This window comes from Rhinopithecus roxellana, chromosome 10 (assembly GCF_007565055.1).
Source record: "Rhinopithecus roxellana isolate Shanxi Qingling chromosome 10, ASM756505v1, whole genome shotgun sequence".
In the NCBI taxonomy this organism is placed as follows: Eukaryota; Metazoa; Chordata; class Mammalia; order Primates; family Cercopithecidae; genus Rhinopithecus; species Rhinopithecus roxellana.
In genome coordinates, this window is record NC_044558.1 from 93,608,788 (window position 1) to 93,634,656 (window position 25,869).

Sequence of the window (25,869 nt, forward strand, 5' to 3'; positions counted from 1 at the left end):
GTGGGATGGAGTTTGGCCTTGTATTAAAAAAAACAGGTTCCAGGCTGGGCGCAGTGGCTCACGCCTGTAATCCCAATACTTTGGGATGCCGAGGCGGGCAGATCACGAGGTCAGGAGATTGAGACCATCCTGGCTAACGTGGTGAAACCCCGTCTCTACTAAAAATACAAAAAATTAGCCAGGAGTGGTGGTGGGCGCTGGTAGTCCCAGCTACTTGGGAGCCCAAGGCAGGAGAATGGCATGAACCCAGGAAGCGGAGCTTGCAGTGAGTGGAGATTGTGCCACTGCACTCCAGCCTGGGCAACAGAGTGAGACTCCGTCTCAAAAAAGTAAATAAATAAAAATAAAAAGCAGATTCTATCAACACCCACTTTTTAAATTATTTTTTTGAGAGAGTCTCGCTCTATATTACCTGGGCTGGAGTGCAGTGGTGCGATCATAGCTCATTGCAGCCTCAAACTCTTGGGCTCAAGAGATCCTCCTGCTTCAGCTTCCCCAGTATCTGGGACTACAGGCACTCACTACCATGCCTGGCTAATTTTTTTATTTTTTGTAGAGACAGGGTATTGCTATGTCCCTCAGGCTGGTCTTGAACTCCTGGCTTCAGTCTTCCCACTTGAGCCTCCAAAGTGCTGGGATTACAGGTGTGAGCCACCGCCCCAGACCAACACCTACCCTTTCTTTTTTTTTTGAGACGGAGTCTCACTCTGTCGCCCGGGCTGGAGTGCGGTGGCCGAATCTCAGCTCACTGCAAGCTCCGCCTCCTGGGTTTACGCCATTCACCTGCCTCAGCCTCCCGAGTAGCTGGGACTACGGGCGCCCGCCACTTCACCCGGCTAGTTTTTTGTATTTTTTTAGTAGAGACGGGGTTTCACCGTGTTAGCCAGGATGGTCTCGATCTCCTGACCTCGTGATCCACCCGTCTCGGCCTCCCAAAGTGCTGGGATTACAGGCTTGAGCCACCGTGCCCGGCCAACACCTGCCCTTTCACCCACAACGTCCTGGGTGCTATGGGGCCTAAGGTGACAACAGGATATGGAGGAATTGTGCCCATTTTGCTTTCCTCCCATAATGCTTTTCCTCCTAGGTCTTTGGACATTTATTTTCTTGGTTTATTAATCAATAGTAGCTGTTGCTATCAAACATAATCGTATGTTCTTTCTCTGGGAAGAAAGAGCAATCTCAGTAAGTGGATAGAAGAAGCTCATATAGCCCTCTTTCTCTCCTAAACAAGCAACATGTGTTTATTGCAGTAAAAATCAAACAGTACAAAAATATATAAAGAAATAAACATGGCCCAGCACAGTGGCTCACACCTGTAATCTCAGCACTTTGGGAGGCCAAGGCAGGCGAATCACTTGAGGTCAGGAGTTTTGAGACCAGCCTAGGCAACATGGTGAACCCCCATCTCTACTAAAAATACCCATCTCTACTAAAAATACAAAAATATTAGCCAAGTGTAGTGGTGCGCGCCTGTAATCCCAACTACTTGAGAGGCTGAAGCATGAGAATCGCTTGAGCCTGGGAGATGGAAGTTGCAGTGGGCTGAGATTGCACCTCTGCACTCCAGCCTGGGCAACACAGCAAGACTCTGTCTCAAAGGAAAAAAAAAAGGAAAGAAAGAAAGAAAAGAAAAGAAAAAGAAATGTTACCCTCACTTTCTTCTTCCTCTCCATTTATCCTGTAATTTGTTATTTTGAGTTAACGAATATGAAATAACTGCAAAATAATGGACCATTTTTAGCCATACCTTTGCACACTAGTGCTTGTATTTCTTTCTTTCTTTCTTTCTTTTTTTTTTTTTTTGAGACAGAGTCTTACTCTGTCTCCCAGGCTGCAGTGCAATGACGCAGTCTCAGCTCACTGCAACCTCCACCTCCCGGGTTCAAGCAATTCTCCTGCCTTAGCCTCCCAAGTAGCTGAGATTATAGGCATCTGCCACCACACCCAGCTAATTTGTATTTTTAATAGAGACGGGGTTTTGCCATGTTGGCCAGGCTGGTCTCGAATTCCTGACCTCAGGTGATCTACCCACCTCGGCCTCCCAAAGTGTTGGGATTACAGGCATGAACCACCACGCCTGGCCTTTTTTTTTTTTTTTTTTTTTTTTTTTTTTTTTTTTTGAGATGGAGTCTTTCCCTGTCGCTCAGGCTGGAGTGCAGTGGCGCCAGCTTGGCTCATTGCAACCTCTGTCTCCCGGGTTCAAGCGATTCTCCTGCCTCAACCTCCCAAATAGCTGGGATTACAGGCGCCCACCACCATGCCTGGCTACTTTTTGTATTTTTAGTAGAGATAGAGTTTCACCATGTTGGCCAGGCTGGTCTTGAACTCCTGGCCTCAAGTGATCTACCTGCCTCAGCCTCCCCACGTGCTGGGATTACAGGTGTGAGCCACTGTGCCTGGCCTTAGTGCTTATATTTCTGTGGAAGAGATTTGAGACATTCCTAAAAGTAGTGCATTTAGTATTCCAAACATGGTAGATACTGCATAATTTCCTTTGCCAAAGGATTACATACTCCCATAAATAGTGTTTGAAAGATTCCCTTATCATTTCACTCTGCATGTAACTTAGTGTCGTGGTTGATCTGTGTGTACTCTTTGGGGAGTTACCCAGTGCTGTTATATTTTTTAGGTATGGTGGATATTGCCCGACAGACGGTTGAATTTCTCTATGAAGAGAATGGTGGCATCCCAAGAGACCTTTATCTTCCCACCATTGAAGACATTAAAGACGAAGCAAACAAGTTCACAATTGATAAAGTTCGAAAAGGTTTTGCTTTCCTCCTTACTCCACCTATGAAATTTCCTTTGAAATGAGAGGTTGAATTTTCCTTAATGTGCACAAGCAGCTGGTAGCTCTTCTAGGGTGACTCTCCTTACTCTTTGAGCTGACCTCTTCCACACACCCCATGTGAAGCCCTAGAGCAACCCTGGTGGAGCCCTTCCCGCTTCCCAGAATTCAGTAGCATTAGCTGAGTGGGGCAGGCAGCTGCACAAGAAGAGAGGTAGGGCCCAGGCTGAGGTTTACAGATGGGTCTGTCAGGCTTAGTCCCCTGTATTCTGAGGTGATAAACCACATGCACATGGCTAAACTGGGCTTTTTAGAATTTTAATAAAATGTATTCTCTTTGGTTAAAAGTCTATTGCATATTTTAAAGAAATGAGGGAAATACAGAAAAGCACAAAAAAAGATAATTGAAAACCACTATTTTTAGAGTTACCAGAAGACCTTCATAAAAATACCAGAACATCGTAGGCAAGGCAGGGGGAATATATATTTACTTTTCATCTCTCTTTTTTTGCGATGTAATTCACACATCATAAAATACCCTTTTAAAGTATACAATTTAGTGATTTTAGTGTATTCACAAAGCTATGCAACCATCAAAACATTGCCTCTATTTAATTCCAGAACATTTTCATCCCCACAAAAAGAAATCGTGTGCCCTCATCACTTCTCATTCCTCCCTCCCCCTGGCCTCTGGGAACCACTAATCTACTGCTACTACTGATACTGCTATGAACATTTGTGTGTACATTTTTGTGTAGATATGTGTTTTCATTTCTCTCAGGTATATATGTGGGAGTAGAATTGCTGTATCACATGGTAACTTTATGTTCAACTTTTGAAGAACAACCAAACTAGTTTCCAAAGCGATTACACCGAGGGCTCCAGTTTCCCCACATCCTTGCCAACACTTGTTATTAATTGTTTTTTTTATTTTGGCAATTTTAGTGGGCATGAGGTAGTACCTCATTGTGGCTTTGACTTGCGTTTCTCTAATGACTAATGATGTTGAACATCTTTTCATTTGTATCTTTCCATTTCTCTTTGGAGGAATGTTTATTCAAATTCTTTGCCCACTGGCCAGGGGCGGTGGCTCACACCTGTAATCCCAGCACTTTGGGAGGCCAAGGCAGGCGGATCACCTGAGGCCAGGAGTTCAAGACCAGCCTGGCCAACACGGTGAAACTCCATCGCTACTAAAAATATAGAAAATAGCCGGACCTGGTGGTGCACTCCTGTAATCCCAGCTACTCCGAAGGCTGAGGCAGGAGAATCACTTGAACCTGGGAGGCAGAGGTTGCAATGACCCGTGATCACACCACTGCACTCCAACCTGGGCCACAGAGCAAGGCTCTGTCTCAAAAAACAAATAAAAAATTCTTTGCCCACTTTAAACTGGCTTATTTGTCTTTTTATTCTTGAATTGTAACAGCTTTTACAACGTTCTATTATATTACCTTCCCGACTGAGTTGTGTTCTTGCTTGGTTATAACAAAACTGAGGGTTCTGTTGAAGCCCGTAGAGCTATTTTATTTCATTGTATTTTATTATTTTATTTTTATCTGGAGAGCTATTTTAGATGCTAAATGTAAGAACCCAGATGCAGTGGTACTTTTTCCTGAAAAACTTCTCCCTCTACACTCCTCAGGTCTCACAGTAGTAACCCGCTCTCCAGACAGCAATAATGTAGCCAGCAGTGCTGTTGGAACTGCTCTGCCAAAATTTGCCATCCGAGGGATGCTGAAAACCTTTGGGCTTCATGGAGTCGTCTTAGATGTTGATTCAGTGAGTGAACAGCCATTCTGATTAATAAGCTATTTTATGTATACTGAGGCTGTCATGCCCAGATTCTCAAGTACCTTAAAAAGTGATTATACAGATAAGTTTCTCTTCAAATTAAGGACGAAGACACAAAGCAAAAATGCTCTAATGCCAATTGACTTGCCTGAGCTCTCCTCAGGGACTCAGATCAGGGCTGACAGTAGATAGGAGGCTGTCCAGTCTCAAAGCTGTCAGTGCCTTCAGACCACACCACCTCTACCATTATTTTCTGTCCAGCACGTTCAGACTGTTCCTGCATTGTATCTACCTAAGTTCCCAGGGAAAAGTCCCCATTGTCCTTGATGAATGGTTGATCTGTCATTGTCATGATGGTCATAGAGACACAAATCAAAGAAATAGGCTGGGCATGGGGCTCATGCCTGTAATCCCAGCACTTTGGGAGGCCGAGAAAGGAGGATTACTTGAGCCCAGGAGTTTGAGACCAGCCTGGGCAACATGGCGAGACCCTGTCGCTGCAAAAAATTAGCCAGTCATGGTGGGCATATCTGTAGTCCCAGGTATGTGGGAGGCTAAGGTGGGAGGATTGTTTGAGTCTGGGAGGTCAAGGCTGCAGTGAGCTGTGATGGTGTCAGTGCTCTCCAGCCTGGGCAACAGAGTGAGTCCGTCTCTCCAAAGAGAAAAAGAAAAAAGTTGTGTCATTTTGATCACGTCATCGCACTGAATCTCTCAGCTTCAATTTCTGTATCTGTAAAATGAGTGTATTAAACTGGATCAGTAGTTTCCTCCTCCATTTTGCAAAGCTCCCTCCTAGGACACAGCTAGGACTTTTAGGGGTAGGGGCAGAGAAGTAAGCGAGTGAGAGAGGACAAGGCCAAAGCTTTCTTTTGAAAAGAGACTCTGTTTGAAAGCCATGACTGTGATTCTGAGGTTGCATGCACATCCTTGTATTTGAGAAGCTTCCTATGCAGGAAAAACTGGTGAAATAATATGCAGATCAAGCCTGAGAGTCTCTGATAAAATATTAATATTATCAATCACTGTATAGATATAAACTTTGGTATCTGTCTAGAGAGATACAGATGATATTAGATTCCATTAATGCTTTGAAATTTACCTTGAAAAAATGTACATCTTTAGGCCAGGTGTGGTGGCTCATGCCTGTAATCCCAGCACTTTGGGAGGCCGAGGCAGGTGGATCAGTTGAGGACAGGAGCTTGAGACCAGCCTAGCCAACATGACGAAACTCCATCTCTACTGAAAATACAAAAATTAGCTGGGCATAGTGGCGTGAACCTGTAATCCTAGCTACTTGGGAGGCCGAGGCAGGAGAATTGCTTGAACCCCAGAGGCAGAGGTTGCAGTGAGCCGAGATCATGCTATGGCACTCCAGCCTGGGCAACAGAGCAAGACTCTGTCTCAAAAAAAAAAAAAATTACATCATCTGACTATTTTGTCAGAATGTAATTTAACTCATTAAATTTGTTTAGAGGGGCTAGTGACCGGTGGTCACTGAGGTGAACTTTCAAATGGAAAATTCCATCAATAATACTGTTAATCTCCCACTGCCTTCTGATGCAAACTTCTGACTCTGATTATAAGAAAATACATTACTGACAATATTTTTGAGCAATCTAAATGTGTGAAAATAAAAGTTAGAAAAATAGAAATGTCCTTATAGTAATCATTCTGTTATTTCTATGGTAATTTCTCTCCATTTTAATAATCCCTAAATGAAAATTGCATTGGTATTTGCATCCAAAATGCATATGTAGGGCCGGGCGCGGTGGCTCAAGCCTGTAATCCCAGCACTTTGGGAGGCCGAGACGGGCGGATCACAAGGTCAGGAGATCGAGACCATCCTGGCTAACACGGTGAAACCCCCTCTCTACTAAAAATACAAAAACTAGCCGGGCGAGGTGGCGGGCGCCTGTAGTCCCAGCTACTCGGGAGGCTGAGGCAGGAGAATGGCGTAAACCCGGGAGGCGGAGCTTGCAGTGAGCTGAGATCCGGCCACTGCACTCCAGTCCGGACGACAGAGCGAGAATCCGCCTCAAAAAAAAAAAAAAAAAAAAAAAAAAAAAAAAAAATGCATATGTATGAGCTTACTTTTTATGTTCCTAGCAATAAAATAGAGATATCAGACAGATTCCCTCCTTTTAAGATATTATTAACATAAAAACAATAAACATACATTTTACCTAGCAATAGTGTGTGCTGGAAATATAGCACTATTCTCTTTAAATTGCTAACTTATGATTACATTGAAAATCTTTATTGTATCAATTAAAATTTTCCATCTGGTATGGAAAAACTAAAACACTCAGTACTAAGCAGATGTCTTTGAACTTAGACTAAATCAATGGCATGAAACTAGCATTTATTGCTATAGTCTGGTTATATATATGTATAAATATATAGATATATATATTAGTCTGGTTGTGTGTGTGTTTATGTATATATTATCTTGTACTGTTTTTATTTTGATTGAAGTTGTTTTTTTTTTTAATAACTGGCTTTTGGCCTTTCTAGTATGTCGTTAATTCACATTTATATTTAAGAATTCATTTAAAATCTCTGTGATTCCTGGCTGGGCATGGTGGCTCACGTCTGTAATCCCAGCACTTTGGGAGGCCAAGGCAGGTGGATCACTTGAGGTAAGGAGTTTAAGACCAGCCTGGCCAACATGGTGAAACCCCGTCTCCACTAAAAATACAAAAATTAGCTAGTCACAGTGGTGGGTGCCTATAGTCCCAGCTACTCGGGAGGCTGAGACAGGAAAATCTCTTGAACCTGGGAGGCGGAGACTGCAGTGTGCCAAGATGACACCACTGCACTCCAGCCTAGGTGACACAGTGAGACTCCATCTCAAAAAAAATAAAATAAGATCTCTGATTTCTGATGTTTGTTATTTTGTTATTTTCTTAGAAAAGCATATAGCAAGTTTATATAGTAATAAGATTACTTATGTGTTTCAACAATGTATTGTGAATTCTCTTTCATTTGTTTTGTCTATGAAATTGCAATTAGTTACACATTATAATACCTAAAAGCCTGGACTAAAAATACACACACACACACACACACACACACACACATACACACAGAAAACAAAAGCAAACAGCACAAACAGACGTTTTCTTTTCCTATTGTAGGTGAATGAATTGGTGCAGGTAGAAACATACCTCCGCAGTGAAGGTGTGCTGGTGCGATACTGGTATCCTATTGATATGTTGGAAAGGCCCCCAGCAGGCTACCGAAGGACTGCCACCAATGGGCTGGTCACACTGGACAATACCAACCTTCAAATTCACAGGTACAGTTGGGCCCTTCTTTCTACTGGGTCACAGAACTCCACCAACCTCACTCTACCACATGTACCATTTATCCTTGGCAAGAAAGTTTTTCCTTCAAAGCTAACACTTAGAGAAGGCAGCTAATAAAGATAACAGCAAAATTGCAGGAGGTGTGAAGAAAAGTCAGGGGATCTGGGGGCCAGGCACAGTAGCTCAGGCCCATAGTCCCAGCACTTTGGGAGGCCCAGGTGAGCAGATCACTTGAGGTCACAAGTTTGATACCATCCCAGCCAACCTGGTGAAACAGCATCTCTACTAAAAATACAAAAATTAGCCAATCTTGGTGATGGCACCTGTAATACCAGCTACTCTGGAGGCTAAGGCAGGAGAATCTATTGAACCCGGGAGACAGAGATTGCAGTGAACTGAGATTGTGCCACTGCACTCCAACCTGGGTGACAAAGAGAGACCCCGTCTCAAAAAAAAAAAAAAAAAAGTTGGGGAATCTAGAATCATCTGGCTTATGCAACATGCACCCTGCTGTGATTTGGGGGGACTAGTGGGTAGCTAGAGATTGACTGATTCATTGAACTTAAGACCACCCAAACGCTGCAATGCAGTCTTAAGTGGAGACAGCAAGAGGTCTTGCCGTTTAGACAGACAAGTGTATCTGGAGTTCCAGTGAGAGATGAGAACTGGAGATACACTCAACTTGGTTCAAAATTGTCAACATCGTGAGAATTTGTGATGGCTAATGGATGAATAGCCATCACATTCCACAGATTGGAAGAGCGTTGTGGAGAAAGTTACGGAGAGTAAAGCAAGTCAAGAAAAGGTAAGAAGATGTCCAGATACAGTGTAAGCTCCTTTCCCTGTGAAGCTGATCAGGTATTGCTTGAGTCCTTTCTATGTGCCTAGCACCGTGCAGGCTTCCAGAAGAGAAGAGAAGGTGTTGGAGGCATGTGCCTGCCCTCAGTGGGCTGAAACATAAAGATCTGGCAAAGCTCCCTCATATTCACCATTACCAATTCCCCTGAGAATTATTCCTTTCCATCTTAAAATTTCTTGCAATAATTCAGAGGAAAATATAATAATAAATGGAGTTCTCTAATAAAAATTTCCAGAAACTATTTTTCATGCTGTTCATCCATTAGCCATCACAATTTCTCATGATGTTGACAATTTTGAACCAAGTTGAGTGTATCACCAGCTCTCATCTCTCACTGGAACTTCAGATATGTTTATCTATCTAGACGGCAAGACCTCTTGAGATAGACCATCTCCGCTTGAGATTGCATTGCAGCGTTTAGGTGATCTTAAGTTCAATGAGTCAATCAAATTCACAAGACCAAAATAGGTCACACGTGACCTTCTTAGCTTTACTTAGGAAGATACAGGACAGGAAGTAGGCATACCACAGGCAACATCACGAATGTTTCTTCAACAGGAGTCCTCACAGTTGTCCACATAGAATTTCAGGGGCTATTTCCTGACCCTACCTACTGACCCCACCAACATACCTACCCAAGTGTCAACTCCAGTGTGAAGGAGAAATGTCCCACGGCAGGGCTCCTGCAGCCAGTGACTGAACAGCCCCATGTCCTAATCCAAGCTGATATATCTTGTGAACACTCCACAGGCATGACTTCCAGGGATTCGAGCAAGAGGCATGCCCAGTTACAGGCATCACCATGCTCCAGAAGCCTCAAAGCTGTGGCTTCCCACCAAGAATGTTCTTCACAGTCCTCCCCATTTAGACACAGCTTGCCTGTGAGGGGTCACTAGTATCATAAGCAGTGCCTTGTGATGTTGCCGACATTCTTTGTCACGTTTTCAGAAGAACTGACTTTAAAACAGCTTAACCAAAGGCAGTTCTGAGGTAGACAAGGATACGGTTTTGTTGACCCTTAACTCACAAATAATCTCATAAGCCCCTAAAATTTAGTGTGTGAGGTAGAATCTGAATTTTTCCCCAAAATCTCCTCTACCACTGGCCTCCCCATATCTGGAAGGGGTGCCACGAGCCATCCTTTTTCCTCAAGAGAGCTGTCGGCAAGTGCCATTGACTGTTCCAAAATATGTCCTCATCTGCACATGTCTCCATTCCCACCTCCACCACAACAGCCCAGGCCTCGGCTCTCCTCTCCACAACAGCTGGAGCGATCTTTTAGACACAGAAATCAGCTCTCCCTCCTCTAATGCACACCTTCCCATCAAGTACATTCAAACCCTAACCTGCCTCACAAAACCCCACAGGAGCCTCTGAGCTTGGCAGCCCCTCATCTGTGGTGCTCACACAGCTAGTGTGCTTCTTCCTTAAGGATGGCCCGAGTTCCCCCTGACTGTCTCATTCTGTAATTCAGATCTCAGTGAATACTCACCTCTTCCAAAAGCTCTGCCCTCACCATCTGAGGTGACTGTCCAGGTGCTCTTTGTCAGGAAACTACAGTATTTTAATGCTCTCCCAGGACCTGATGTTTTTACTGCTGTTATTTTGCTTGTTAAAGTTTGTTCTTGTGGGCTGGGTGCGGCGGCTTACACCTGTAATCCCAGCACTTTGGAAGGCCAAGGTGGGTGGATCACTTGAGGCCAGGAGTTCAAGACCAGCCTGGCCAACAGGTGAAACCCCATCTCTACTAAAAATACAAAAATTAGCCAGGTCTGGTGTCATGTGCTGATGGTCCCAGCTACTCAGGAGGCTGAGGCATGAGAATCACTTGATCCCAGGAGGCAGAGGTTGCTAGAGTCCCCAGTGCCTAAGCTAGGCCCTGACACACACTGTAGACCCAAAACAGATGCTGAAAAGGTCCCCAAACATACATGCTTGAATGTCAACATGGTAATTAAAAGCTTTTAAAGCTTTATTTAATAAGTCTTTTGGTCATATTTTTTAGCAGACATCTTTGATAGATGAAATCTGTTGACTGCTGACTAGCAACTGAGAGAGAAGGCAAGAAAGTCCTTGTAGAGCTACAGTCAACTTACAAGTGTAGGACGTTTACTCGGTGTTAATGTGGTGGTCTTGGTATTGGAAGACATAGAAAACATGCCATGCAGATCTGTGTGATCATTCAGTGGTTGGATTTCTGGTCCTAGCACAGATTTTCATCAAGATTGTTTTCTGTGCTAAAGCGCTCACAGTGGTTTTAAAGAAGACTTTGGTGAGCTGGGCTTGGTGGCACACACCTATAGTCCCAGCTATTTAAGTGGGAGGCTGAGGCGAGAGCATTGCTTGAGCCCAGAAGTTCAAGGCCGCAGTGAGCCGTGATTACCAGTGTCCTCCAACGTGGGCAACAGAGCAAGACCTTGTCTCCAACGTTTTTTTTAAATAAATAAAGAGGATTTTGGAAAACAGAGGCTAGAGCAGCAGTGGCTTCAGAGGCATTAGCAGTGCACAGTGTCCAAACCGGGGCTGCAGGTCAGACCCGAAGCAAGCTCATAGCCAGGCGCAGTGGCTCACGCCTGTAATCTTAGCACTTTGGAAGGCCGAGGAAGGAAGATCATTTGAGCCCAGGAGTTCAAGACCAGTCTGGGCAACACAGAGAGACCCTGTCTCGGCTGGGCACAGTGGCTCACACCTGTAATCCCAGCACTTTGGGAGGCCAAGGTGGGCAGATCACTTGAGGTCAAGAGTTCGAGACCAGCCTAGCCAACATGGTAAGGCACCATCTCTACTAAAAATTCAAATATCAGCCAGGCATGGTGGCACACACCTGTAATCCCAGCTACTTGGGAGGCCAGGGTAGGAGAATCACTTGAAACTGGGAGGCGGAGGTTGCAGTGAGCCGAGGTCACACCCCTGCACTCCAGCCTAAGTGACAGAGCAAGACTCCATCTCAAAAAAGGAGAGAGAGAGAGAGACTGTCTCTACAAAAATAAGAAAAAAATAGCTAGGAGCAGTGGTGCATGTCTGTAGTCCCAGCTACTCAAGAAGCTAAAGCTGGAGGATCGCTTGAGTCCGGGAGGTCAAGGCTGCAATGAGCTATGATCACGCCACTGCACTCCAGTCTGGGCAACAGGACCCGTCTCAAAAGAGCCCAAGAAAACAAAACAAACAGTTCTGTCCCTGGTAACTTTGGCCTATAAAGTCTGAGGTGAAAGCCATGGGGAGAACTGTGGGGTTCTCAGCTTGCCCATTCAGTCCTTACCAGTTTTGCTGCCATGGTCCTAATGTGCTTTGTTAATGCAGTGAACACATGGGCTTCCAAGGAGGGAGGAGACAGGAGAAGTGTGTTTATTGTTCATCCTGGCATGAGAACCACACAGACTGGTGTTGATAAGGAAGAAACTACCTACGATGTAGTTTCTTAGCCGTCTTCTTTTTGTTTCTCTTCACTTCACACATACACTCATCCAGTGTTCCATGTGGGGTTGTTTCTTTAATTGCCATTACACCTAAATTTGAATTATGATACACCAACATTAAATTTAATTAGAGTCAGTAGGAATATCAAATGACCCCCGTGGCTTCAGAGTGAGTTTGGGGCCTAGGTTTTTGTTTTTTAGAAAGTCTTGCTCTGTCACCCAGGCTGGAGTGCAGTGGCACAGTCATAGCCCACTGCAGCCTCCAATTACTGGGCTCAGCAGTCCTCCCACCTCAGCCTCCCAAGTAGCCAAGACTACAGGGCGATTTCTATTTTTTTGTAGAGAGGGAGTCTCACCATGTTGCCCAGGCTGGTCTCAAACTCCTGAACTCAAGTGATCCTCCTGCCTTGGCCTCCCAAAGTGCTAGAATTACAGGTGTAAGCCATTGCACCTGGCCCCGTAAGATGTGCTTAGGCACTAATGAGCTGTTATTCAAGTTGAATGCCAATCACTTCACAGATTTATCGCATAAAAAAATGCCCACATTGGTATTTTTGTAATAACTTTGAGATATAATTTACATACCATACAATTCACCCATTTAAAGTACACAAGTCAGTGGTTTTTATTATATTCACAAAGTCGTCCAACCATTACCACAATCAATTTTAGAACATTTTTATCACCCCAAAAGAAACCCCATACCCATAGCAGTTACTTCCCATCCTCCTTTCCTACCATCTCCTGGCAACCACCAGTCTATTTTCTGTTTCTCTGCATTTTCCTCTGGACAATTTACAGAAATGGAGTCCAATAGGTGGCCCTTTGTATCTGGTGTCTTTCACTGAACATGATGTTTCAAGGTTTATTCCTGTTGTGGCATGTGTCAGTCTTTCATCTGTTTGATGGCTGTATAATACTCCATTGTATAGACTTACCATTGAGTTAATGGACACTTGAGTTCTTATCACTATTTGGCTATTATGAATAATGCTACTATGAACATACATGTGGGCCGGGCGTGGTGGCTCACTTCATCTGTTTGATGGCTGAATAATACTCCATTGTATAGACTTACCATTGAGTTAATGGACACTTGAGTTCTTATCACTATTTGGCTATTATGAATAATGCTACTATGAACATACATGTGGGCCGGGCGCGGTGGCTCACGCCTGTGGTTCCAGTGCTTTGGCAGGCCGAGGCGGGCGGATCACGAGATCAGCAGATCAAGACCGTCCTGGCTAACACAGTAGAACCCCGTCTCTACTAAAGGTGCAAAAAATTAGCCAGGCGTGGTGGCGGGAGCCTGTGGTCCCAGCTACTTGGGAGGCTGAGGCAGGAGAATGGCATGAACCTGGGAGACAGAGCTTACAGTGAGCCAAGATCGTGCCACGGCACTTCAGCCTGGGCGACAGAGTGAGACTCCGTCTCAAAAAGAAAAACAAAAGCGAAAAACATGCATGTACAAATTTTTGTGTGGACGTGTATTTTTATTTTTTTCCCTACAGTGCTTTTTTGAGCTGGGAAAAATCAAACATAACAATATAACTCAATGTGACTTTTGTTTAAAACTCAAGTGACTCCCTTAGGGTTTGGAACATCAGGCTGGAAGGAAAGCCTGAGATGGGATCCTCTCCCTTCAGAACCTGCGGCCTGGTCCCAGTATGGGGGCCAGAGCATCAGGGCTTTGAGCATTTACCTTTTCCCTTGCAGGGAGCTGCTGCGCTGCGAGGCTGCACTGGCCAGGCTGTACTGCCGCATGGCCCTGCTCAATATCTTCGCCCCCAAGTTGCCTCACTTGTTCACCCGCCTCTTCCACATCCCTGCCATCCGGGACATTACCCTGGAGCACCTGCAGCTGCTGTCCAATCAGCTCCTCGCACCTCCCCTCCCAGGTAAAACTTGGCTTTGCTGCTGTCACTCTGGAACTCAGCACCAGGCGGGTGCTGTGCATAGTGTAGTCATTTCCGCGTGAGGGCGAGAAGTGCCTCATTGTGCGCATAGGCTCACGTGAGAAATTGCACCCAGGAACTGGGATTCTCCTGGCAGGGCTTTCTCACTCTTTGAAAAATTTAATGGATTACTCTCTTGAGTCATTACTCTGTTAAGCATTCATCGAGTTTCCCAGAATAATTGTGGATCAAAGAAAATTAAGTATTATTTATGAAGCCAAGTCACTGTATTGTTGCCACAGACATTGTATTTGACATTAGAAAGAAAGGGAATGTTCCTGTCATCAGCGTCCTCCAAAGCAGACCTATTTGGTTCATTATAAGTTCTGGTGAGGCTGTTCCAGAGGCCAGCCTGTGTGCCCTTGGCATGAGGGCTGTGTCTGCTACCCAGTGAATGCCAGGTGATGAGTCTGCCCTCAGCCCCGTCCAGGACTGAGGGGCCCTTTCTGTCTTCCCCTGGCATCTCAGCCTCTGACCTGCCCCCTTGATCTCCCAGCAACTAAGATGGGAACAAGAGGTCTTAGCTGGGCGTAGTGGCGGGTGCCTGTAGACCCAGCTACTCGGGAGGCTGAGGCAGGAGAATCACTTGAACCCAGGAAGTGGAAGTTGCAATGAGCCGAGATCGTGCCACTGCACTCCAGCCTGGCAATAAAGCAAGACTCTCTCTCTCAAAAAAAAAAAAGAGGTGAGGCAGGCAGGGGGCACCCCTCAAAGCTCACTTGCAGATAGCATTCTAAGCTCAGTCAGCATCCTGGGTAGCTGCCCGCCAGCTCAGAACTGTGGGGTCCCACCCAGCCAGGGCATGTATGCCCTACATCTCTACTGGCCCATATGAGCACCTGGGGTCTACAGCCCACCCCAAGAACTTAGATGCCCTGAAACATACCTGGAAAGCATCAAGTGTGGTGGCAGAAGCTTTGCCATGATGATCTAACAAGCTTCTCTATAGGCTCTGCCCTGAGGTACCCTGCAAGGGCGGGCCAGGGTAGTCAGACAGGTCAGGCTCTGGGAACCCCTGGATCCAAGCAGCCCCATTTGATATATTTCATAGACCTGGGCCTCTCTGTAGATTTTATTTTAGGAAACAGTTTCACAGCTGAAAAGAAAGCAAAAGTATGAAGCCCATTGATCTCGTGGGTCCCCCTCCACCATCCTGAAGCAGAGGATCTGATTGCCGGCATCTGTTATCCAGGACATCATATCCAGGATAACCCTCCCATCTGGGGTTTCTGGATGGGTTATTCATTGTCTGTTACTTAGACTCTCGCAGCTACTGGCTGCTTTGATTCTTGTCAACTTCTGTTTCCTTTCCGTCCCCAGACGGCACCATCAGCTCCAGTTCGATCCTCCTGGCGCAGTCTTTACAGCATTGCATCCATTCCCAGAACTGCTCCGCCACGGACCTCTTTTACCAGGGCAACTCCCAGACAGTGAGAGAGTGGCTCAACGTGGCCATCACCCGGACCCTGCACCAGGGCGAAGAGAGCCTTTTAGAGCTGACGAAACAGATCTGCTCTTTCCTGCAGGTAGAAGTCTAAAGCTCATGTTCCTGCAGTGTGGTTAACCGTTTTTAACTGGAAGTCTCACTGGCTTGCTGAAAATGACTCTCCTTTCCCCTCCAAGTCCCCATTCCTCTCGATTTCCTTTTCCTAGAAGCTCTTCTGCTTTATCTTATCTGTAGGTTGCTTCCTTCCAGAGGGCTATTTAGTCGTTTGGCTGATTTCCTGGGCCATGTGAGATGAGAAGATGAAATGCTGTCCCTGTGTTTAGCCCGTGGCTTTCCTTATTCAATGTCTCTTTGCAGACAGCACCAGAGCAGTTCCCCTCCGAAGAGTTCCCAATTTCCGAATCCAAAGTCAACATGGACGTGAATTTCCCTGGGGCAGCTTTTGTTGTTGTGTCTTGTAAAGAAAGTCAATCTGGATTCCGCAAAGAGTAAGTTGCCTGTTCTCAAGAAGATGGTGATGGGGAGAGGAAAGCTAAATAAATTCTAGTGAAACTGGCCAAGGAAAAAAATTCAAATCACTTTGATTCTTTAATGCAAATGACTTACAGTTCTCTCCATATTTCTGTGTTTGGGGAATTAGTCTATAAAGAACGACCTTCTAAAGTGTGGTGGAAATGACTTGGGCCCAGTTCTCATCTAATGTCCCCTCGTGAGAAGGCAATGCTGCCTGTCCCCATGTGCGTGGCTAGACCCTGTATTAACACCCACCCATCCCTCTTTCTCAGCTCCTCTCTGTACAAGGCGCCATGGGCACGGGTGCTTGTATACGGCCTCGGCCACAAAGTGAAGCGAAATGGCCAGCTGAACCTCATCGAGGCTGCCTGTTACCCACGGGACGCATCCCCGGCCAACACTGGGCTTGCACCTCCCCCCACCGCTGACCAGTACCCCTCTGTGGTCCTCTCCACAGACAGGGTCCACATCAAACTGGGTGAGTCTCCAGCAGCTTGTCGTGATGAGAACAGCTGGAGTCATTCTCCGCTTGCCTTCTTTGTGAAGCTATAATGAATTGTGTACCTTGCATGTTCCAATTCCTATTGATAAAGAATAAGACTTCTTGGGACTTCTTCTAGAAGAAACTGCTGTTTCTTTTAGAGGCAGTAAATTAAAAGACTTATCTTTCCTACCTAGGGAAGGCCTGGCAGATGCTGTCCAGACTACATTGGAGATTTCATTTCTTTTCACAAGTGTGTGCTGAGATGTGTCTGTTTAGAATGATATAACCAGAGCAATCACAACCTTACAGCTGACTCAGGCTATGATAATTCCAGTTGCCATTCCTTGAGTTCTCATTAACCAAATTCTCAGCATGGCTCACCAGGGCACTGGCCACTGTGAGCGTCTGCTCCTCATCTAACTGGAAGCTCGATTGCTCTCATCTCCTGGGCATTTTTTGAAGCCTCCATGGTTTTAGAGTTAGATGAGGGCTCTGCCTCCACATGCCCTGAAGCTGTCACTGCCTGTCCTCTGTATGCACCAGGGCCCGCTGGCTCTGTATCTGAGTATGCACAGAAAAGAAAGGAAATCCTTGTCACAGGCCTGCACTGCTCCTTCTTGGCATGCTTGACAGGAAAAGACTGACACGTGTTTGCCAGAGACAGAAAACACATATGAACTTTTAGCCAAAATAACAGGCCTGGGCTTCTCCACAGCCCCAGTCCTTGAGACACTGCATCTTAGGGAATGAAATGAAAGGACATTTCTTAAGTGATTTGGTCATTGCTAAACAACTTTATGGTCTTTGTTATTAGAGTCTGTTTTTCATAGTATTTTGCCTATACTAGCTGTATTTTAAACTTAACATTTAAAACAGAGGATCTCTGTCATTCCACAATTATCACCATGTAAACATTCACCCCAGAGAACACAAGCCAATGTGGTTTGCTTCTGACTTGTCCAAAGCCCTCTGATGCCCTGACTTCTGTCTGACTGGTGTTTATAGAGGGGCTTGGGGTACAGTGCAGGATGTGAGGGGGATCAAGCCTTGGACCTTCTTCCTTTCACTGTAGACAGCTTTGGTCACATGTAGGCCATGGCAGTGACAAAAGGTGATAAGATAATCAAAACCCAAGGTGCCAGTAGTCTTAAGTCTTGGGGACCCCTTGCTGGTCCACTGTATAAGCATAATGGTCTTAGTGGGATTGCAGCCATACCAAAGGACTGATTATTTCTTTACCAAGCTGGGAATATCCCAGTGAGGCATCTTTTAAAGTGTTACTTACTGTCCCCATTCTGGTTGGTATCTAACTGAATGACAAGTGCGTGTCCTCTGTTCTCATCTCTGCCCTTTGTCCCATTCGCTGAATCCACCCCAGTAAGTGGACTCCCTGGAGGGATAGCCTCCATCTCCTCGTGTCCCTGCAGCCCACTGTCCAGAGTGTCGGGAGTTATGTGTCCTCATCCTGGAGCAGATGAGTGGGTGGGCTCTCCAGCCCTGTTTCTGCGTGCACACCCGGCAGGATCTTTTGTGAGGCTTATTTGGGTCAGGTGCTGCCAATCACCTGCTTTCCTCCTGGGTGCTTCTTGCAGGGGTGTCTCCACCTCCTGGAGCAGTTCTAGTGTTACATTCCCTGCCCCTGGAGTTCCCACTGGCTATGGCCTTCGCAGAGCAGCTGCTGTCCTGGAAATCAGAGGACAGTGAAGGAAAGTCCGAAGATGAGCCTGACACCATTCCGACATCCGTCCTCCTGCAGGTGGTGGAGCTGCTAGGTGAGGCTGCCTTCCCTGGGGATCGGAATCTAGGGTGTGAGTGGAGCCGGCATGGTGCCTGAGGAAGGAGCTTGCCAGGTGGTGCAGGGAGTGGCCACAGGTAACCCAGGCAGCTGCAGCCTCCTTCAGATTGCTGTTGTTTGAAGTGGGCTTGGGGAATAGATCTTAAGGTACAACCTAGACTCCCAAATCCATGATTTGTCGGGTATTTTCATTATTTTGAGGAATGGCAACTAACGAAGGACAAAAATAAGATTAACTTTATCCACTTTACTTTAAAACAGAAGTATAGGCCATTATTGTTAACTTTAGGGGTGAAGGGTGGTGTGGAAATGAACGATGTTGCAAAATCGAAGGTTATAACTGCATAGTTCCTCAAAGGGTCAAAAAGGTTGCAAAACTCATGGAATGATAAATGTGAAAGTTGTGCATTTTACCATATGCAAATTTACCTAAACAAGTTCTAAATAAATATTAAACTTTAATTAATGATATACCTCTTTAAGTGTGTAGGGAGGAGGCCGGGCGCGTGGCTCAAGCCTGTAATCCCAGCACTTTGGGAGGCCGAGACGGGCGGATCACGAGGTCAGGAGATCGAGACCATCCTGGCTAACATGGTGAAACCCCGTCTCTACTAAAAATACAAAAAACTAGCCGGGCGAGGTGGCGGGCCCCTGTAGTCCCAGCTACTCCGGAGGCTGAGGCAGGAGAATGGCGTAAACCCGGGAGGCGGAGCTTGCAGTGAGCTGAGATCCGGCCACTGCACTCCAGCCCGGGCGACAGAGCGAGACTCCGTCTCAAAAAAAAAAAAAAAAAAAGTGTGTAGGGAGGAAGCATACTGATGTCTACAACTTATTTTGAAATAATCAAAAACTAAGGTGGGTGTGTGGATGAATAGAGGGGTAGACAGATATGTAGTAGAGCAAATACAGCAACATGTTTATGGTGGAATCTAGCTGGTAAGTACATAGGTATTTACTGTATAATTTCTTCAGGCTTTCTATATTTTTTAATCTTTTCATGATGTTGCAGGGAAGAAAACATTGCACACTCGGCCGGGCGCGGTGGCTCACTCCTGTAATCCCAGCACTTTGGGAGGCCGAGGTGGGTGGATCACCTGAGGTCAGGAGTACGAGACCAGCCTGACCAACATGATGAAACCCTGTCTCTACTAAATACAAAAAATTAGCCGGGCATGGTGGTGCATGCCTGTAATCCCAGCTACTCAGGAGGCTGAGGCAGGAGAATTGCTTGAAACCCAGGAGGCAGAGGTTGCAGTGAGCCGAGATTGCGCCATTGCGCTCCAGCCTGGGCAAAAAAAGTGACACTCCGTCTCAAAAAAACAGAAAACGTTGCACACTCGGATGCCTTCAGTGCCTTCAGGGTTCAAACAGATCAGCTAAATGAGGGAAATAAAGAGGAAAGTTGGCAGGGGGACTTTGGTGAGCTGGAGGCACAGAGGACACGTGTCCTGTCACCCACTGCTACAGGAGAACATGGCTCTGCTCCTGCCAGAACCGTAATTTCTTATTCCAAGAAAATCCAGGAATCCAAATGTCGATGTGAATTTCTCAATTTTTAAATGTTGGCAACCAAGTCAAATTCTTTCATACACCCTAGGAGGGCCGAGTGCAGTGGCTCACACCTGTAATCCAGCACTTTGAGAGGCTGAGGCAAGAGGATCGCTTGAGTTCAGGATATGGAGCAACATAGCCAGACCCTTTCTCTGCAAAAAAATGAAAAACACCCAGGGAGTGGATCGGGGAACATAAGCAGGGAACACTGTCTGAGAATGAGTTTCAGCTCATAGGCCGCCATGTATAATTTTGGTGAAGAATTATCTCCAAGGTCATCTTACATGAATGCTAAACGGTAAAGCAAGGACAACGGAGGTGACGTGAATAGTTCTGGCATCTGAGGGCCTAGCCCTGTGCCCCAGCGGAGAGGGGAGCATGGACACCTGTCCTCTGTGAAGGTTCTGTGAGAGCCCATGTTCCAGGACAGTCACAAACTTGTTTCCAACCAGAATTTGCAAGCAGTGTCAGTCCTGAGAGAGCAGGAAGCTTAGTCCCCTCGTTGGTAGGTGCTGGACTTAGTAAGTCAGCTTCAGCAGACCCTTGGCATTCCCCCAGCCAGTAATCTTTTATCCTGTACAAGAGCCATCTGGATGTAGCAAACTGCAGTTTGCTCTTTTGCAGGGTGAGGGCAGCTGGCTCAGTGGGATGCAGGCTTTAGATGTTCATGATCCCTAATCGTGTCTTAACGTACATGAGCTTTCTCTCTTTCCACTCAGATCCAGGGTATGTGTGAATGTAAGATACGCGTCTGGTACGAAGGAGACCTTGGCACAAACGTGTGGTCCATCTTGTGGTTCGAGACAGTGTTTCCCAAACTTCAGTCATTATGCCACCGTTATATGATTGTTGCCATGTCCACAAATTGTGCCTATCAGCATTTATTTACTTACTTATTTTATTTTTTTGAAATGGAGTCTCGCTGTGTCACCTAGGCTGGAATGCAGTGGCATGATCTCAGCTCACTGCAACCTCTGCCTCCTGGGTTCAAGTGATTCTACTGCCCCAGCCTCCTGAGTAGTTGGGAGTACAGACGCCCGCCACCATGCCCAGCTAATTTTTTTGTATTTTTAGTAAAAACGGGATTTCACCATGTTAGCCAAGCTGGTCTCAGTCTCCTGACCTCAGGTGACCCACCTGCCTTGGCCTCCCATAGTACTGGGATTATAGGCATGAGCCACTGCACCCAGCCAGCATTTATTTATTTAACAGTTTTTATTGCAATCAACTCCTCCTTTTTTAAAACTTAAATTCAGTTTTAAGGAAACCTTGGCCAGGCACGGTGGCTCATGCCTGTAATCCCAGCACTTTGGGAGGCCGAGGTGGATCACGAGGTCAGGAGATCGAGACCATTCTGGCTAACACGGTGAAACCCCTTCTCTACTGAAAATACAAAACATTAGCTGGGCGTGGTGGCGGGCGCCTGTGGTCCCAGCTACTCGGGAGGCTGAGGCAGAAGAATGGCGTGAAACCAGGAGGTGGAGCTTGCAGTGAGCCGAGATCACGCCACTACACTCCAGCCTGGGTGACAGGGCGGGACTCTGTCTCAAAAAAAAAAAAAAGAAAACCTTTACATCACTTCTCTAAATACAAAATTAGTATCCATTGGCATAACTAAAAGGTGCCCATAAAAATAAATACAGGCTGGGCCTGGTGTCTCACACCTGTAATCCCAGCACTTTGGGAGGCTGAGGCAAAAGGATGACTTGAGTCCAGGAGTTTAAGACCAGCCAGGGCAACACAATGAGACCCTGTCTCAATCAGTCAATCAGTCCATCTGTCCATCCATTCATACATACCTATATACATTCAAAGAAAAGAGTTGCCATCACAAAAATCTAGCTGAATACTGTTCCCTGTCAAAGGCTCTGGGACTCTGGCCCACTTTCTCTTAAGGATATGCCAGCTGGCCAGGCGCAGTGGCTTACACCTATAATCCTAGCACTTTGGGAGGCCGAGGCGGGTGAATCACCTGAGGTCAGCAGTTAGAGACCAGCCTGACCAACATGGAGAAACCCTGTCTCTGCTAAAAATACAAAATTAGCTGGGTGTGGTGGTACATGCCTATAATCCCAGCAACTCGGGAGGCTGAGGCAGGAGAATTGCTTGAACCCAGGATGCAGAGGTGGTAGTGAGCCAAGATTGCGCCATTGCACTCCAGCCTGGGCAAGAAGAGCACAACTCCGTCTCAAAAAAGCAAAAAAGAATATGCCAGCCTTGGCCAGGTACAGTGGCTCACACCTGTAATCCCAGCACTTTGGGAGGCTGAGGCACACAGACCACTTGAGGCCAGAAGTTCAAGACCAGCCTGGCTAACATGATGAAACCCCGTCTCTTCTAAAAATATAAAAATTATCTGGGTGTGCTGGCACATGCCTGTAATTCAAGTTACTCTGGATGCTGAAGTATGAGAATTGCTTGAACCTGGGAGGCGGAGGTGGTAATGAGCTGAGATCACGCCACTGCACTCCAGCCCGGGTGATAGAGGCAGACTTTGTCTCGGCAAACAAAACAAAACAAAACAAAACAAAACAAAACAAAAAACAAAAAAAAACAAAGTAGCTTAAAAAATTATTAAAGAAGGCCAGGCACGGTGGCTCATGCCTATAATCCCAGCACTTTGGGAGGCTGAGGCGGGTGGATCACGAGGTAGGTCAGGAGTTCAAGACTAGTCTGACCAAGATGATAAAACCCTGTCTCTACTAAAAATACAAAAATTAGCTGGACATGATGGTAGAAGCCTGTAATCCCAGCTATGCGGGAGGCTGAGGCAGAGAATTGCTTGAACCCAGGAGTCAGAGGTTGCAGTGAGCTGAGATCATGCCACTGCACTCCAGTCTGGGTGACAGACTGAGACTCACTCTCAAAAAATAAAAAATAAAAAAATAAAGTATTTTTAAAATATGATTTAAATTTTTAAAAAAATTTAAAAAGAAAAAAAAAAATGTGCCAGCCTCATGGCCAGGCACAGTGGCACACACCTGTAAACCCAGCGCTTTGGGAGGCTGAGGTGGGAGGATCGCTTGAGCCCAGGAGTTCTAGACCAGCCTGGGCAACATGGCAAAACCATGAAAACTGTCTCTGCAAAAGAAAAATAATAATACAAAAATTAGCTGGGCATGGTCTCACACACCTGTAATCCCAGCTACTCAGGAGGCTGAGGTATCGCTTGAGCCCAGGAGGCTGAGGCAGCAGTGAGCTATGATTATGCCACTGCACTCCAGCCTGGGTGACAGAGCAAGACCCTGTCTCAAAAAAAAAAAAAAAAAAAAACACCCTCAAAGTAAGGCTTTCTTGACAAAAATCAGGACTAAAAGAGGAGTTTAAAAGGAACAATGTTTCAGTGTGTGTTTCAGTGCCATTTGGTAAAATTGGCTTGTGTGCCCCGTAGTAAACATCCAGTACTTTGGGAAACATTATTCTAGGGACTTATCACCAACATGCTGCATAACCTTTTGAGACAGAAAATGATGGTGTTTTGCTGGCACCCTGCCATTGGGCACAAAGGTCAAAGCCTTCACCTCTGGGGCCAGCCCCTCAGCTCTGAATCCCAGCTCTCTTGTCTGGTAGCTGTGTGACCTCCAGCCAGGCCTCCACCTCCCAACCTCTGTTTCTCCATCTGTAAGAAGGGACTGAATTGCCCAGTCTCTGTTCACAGGGTTGTTATGAGGGTTGATTCTAGGCTCAGAACTGGGCCTGGAACATAGCCAGTGCTGCATAGTAATTACTGTTACTATTTTCATTTGCCTCAGGAAACTTCCTGTGGACCACGGACATGGCAGCGTGCGTGAAGGAGCTTGTTTTCCATCTCCTGGCAGAGCTCCTGCGCACTGTGCACACCCTGGAGCAGAGGCGGCACCCCGCTGGCCTGTCCTCCTCAATCGCCCTCCAGCTGAACCCCTGCCTGGCCATGCTGATGGCCTTGCAGTCGGAGCTCCACAAGCTGTACGATGAGGAGACGCAGAACTGGGTCTCAGGCAGCACCTGTGGGGGATCCGGGGGCCCGGCGGCCAGCGACCAGGGCAGGTTCTCTACGTATTTTCATGCACTCATGGAAGGGTGCCTGGCGGTGGCCGAAGTGACCCTGCCTACTAACATGAGTGTCACAGCCAGCGGGGTGACCTCAGCGACCGCCCCAAATCTCAGTGACTCGTCCTCCTCCTCCTCGTCCTCGCCAGGACAGACCCCGCAGAGTCCCAGCCTCCTCTCCAAGAGGAAAAAAGTCAAGATGAAGCGGGAAAAGGCCTCCTCGTCGGGCAAGCGCCAGTCTTCTCGCACCGTGGACTCGGACCCCACCGTGCTCAGCATCGGAGGCAGCAAGCCCGAGGACATGCTGTGGTTCCACCGCGCACTCACCTTGCTCATCATCCTCCGCCACCTCACCAGGAAGGACCCACAGGGGCTGGGCGTGACGAGTGATGCCATCGCCGATGCCTGCCAGGCCCTGGTGGGCCCCACCGCCCACAGCCGCTTGCTTGTGATCTCCGGGATCCCCACCCACCTGGACGAGGGCGTAGTCAGAGGCGCCATCCGCAAGGCCTGCAACGCCCACGGCGGGGTCTTCAAAGACGAGATCTACATCCCGCTGCAGGAAGAAGACCCCAAGAAGCCAAAAGACAAGGCCGAGGGCGGGGACGGGAAAGCTGAGCCGGAGAAGACACTGGCCTTCCCTGGCACAGACAGCATGGAAGTCAGCACGTCCAGCAGCCTGACCCCCGCCATGAGCATCAGCGCCTCCGCCTCCACCAGCCAGGCATCCATGTGCAGCTCCCAGGGCATCTCCCAAACTGTCAGCGACCTCTCCGTGGATCCGCTGCCTGCCGGCCTTGAGCTGCCCATCCCTCCGGGCCTGTTGGAGCCCCACGTGGTGTCCAGCCAGGAGAGCCTGGACATTTCCCTGTGCAGCACCGGCAGCCTGGGCAGCCTGGGCAGTCTGGGGGAGCCCCTGGACAATGCAGAGACGGCCTTGGTGTCGGACATGGGCTCCATGTACACAATAACTTCCCTGGACCACCAGCCCCTAGTGGCACGCCCCATCAAAGGCTTCGCAGTCGTGGAGGTAACAGCTCTCAAGCCTCTGCAACCACTAAATCATGACCCATTTCAATCCCCCAAGCCTCTTTAAACCTCTCAAATTTATTTCCTAGTAGGTAATGGTGGAGCAGTCAGGGGCTCCCTGGGGTAGCCCTTGGAATGAGCACAATGAGTCTGCTGGGGATGACATCTCTAAGAGTGACACCAAGTCCCATATCACAAAGTAAAGGGGAGCCAGAGGGCTCAGGGCCTGGCCTTCCCTGGTGGGTGGCTGCCATCGATGCATTCTGACTCAGCCCCATCACATCTTCTTGAGCGGCCTTGGGTTTTTTTTGTTCTTTTTGGTGTTGCCATTGGCAGGAGGGATGGTCACTAAGCAGTGTGAGGATAGACTCCTGCCATCCTGTCCTAGGTGATTCTGAGTTTCAGATGACCTGCATGCTAGCGAGTCACAGTTCCACTACAGGATCCCATGTATTTCTTAGGCCTCGCTGTTTAGAAATCCTGCATCAAAGCCTTTCTGTGCCTTTGCGTAACAGTACAGGTAGGGAACTGACATGCGTTATACTCTCCCAGCAGGCTCTGTAAGGAGGGTTCAAAGATCAAGCAGCTGGTTTCTTTCCTAGAATCACTTCTTTGAATCCATCATCCTCCTTCGTGGAGACTTCCTCAGTTAGGCATGGATTTTTACTCCCTGGGAATCAGAGGCAAGCCACAGACCTAGCCGAGGTTTAGTGACGAGATTTCAGGTTGAGTCGTTTGCTAAAAGTTGCTGTTGTTGGCCTGTGGGAGAAAGTTTCCCAGGAGGTCCAGCTCACCGGAGTCGGGCAGCTCTCACATCTCTCCAGAGGAATAGAGGGTTTCCAGGAAAAGGTGGGAGGGAGAAGTTCACTCACACTGAATGCCTGGTCACGCTACTTAA

General features: G+C 47.0%; 1 protein-coding gene across 6 annotated transcripts in view; it reads left to right on the plus strand.

Annotated features, from left to right (window-relative positions):
* The window catches only part of HECTD4 (HECT domain E3 ubiquitin protein ligase 4), a 229,416-nt gene that overhangs the window by 177,488 nt on the left and 26,059 nt on the right, over positions 1-25,869 (plus strand). For all 6 annotated transcript variants that reach the window (XM_030938338.1, XM_030938339.1, XM_030938335.1 and 3 more), the window contains exons 53-61: positions 2,633-2,770; positions 4,437-4,573; positions 7,723-7,883; positions 13,885-14,066; positions 15,444-15,649; positions 15,928-16,058; positions 16,356-16,561; positions 18,160-18,339; positions 23,666-24,972. In XM_030938338.1, coding sequence (XP_030794198.1) covers positions 2,633-2,770; positions 4,437-4,573; positions 7,723-7,883; positions 13,885-14,066; positions 15,444-15,649; positions 15,928-16,058; positions 16,356-16,561; positions 18,160-18,339; positions 23,666-24,972 — 2,648 coding nt within the window. The remainder of the gene's footprint in view (positions 1-2,632; positions 2,771-4,436; positions 4,574-7,722; positions 7,884-13,884; positions 14,067-15,443; positions 15,650-15,927; positions 16,059-16,355; positions 16,562-18,159; positions 18,340-23,665; positions 24,973-25,869) is intronic.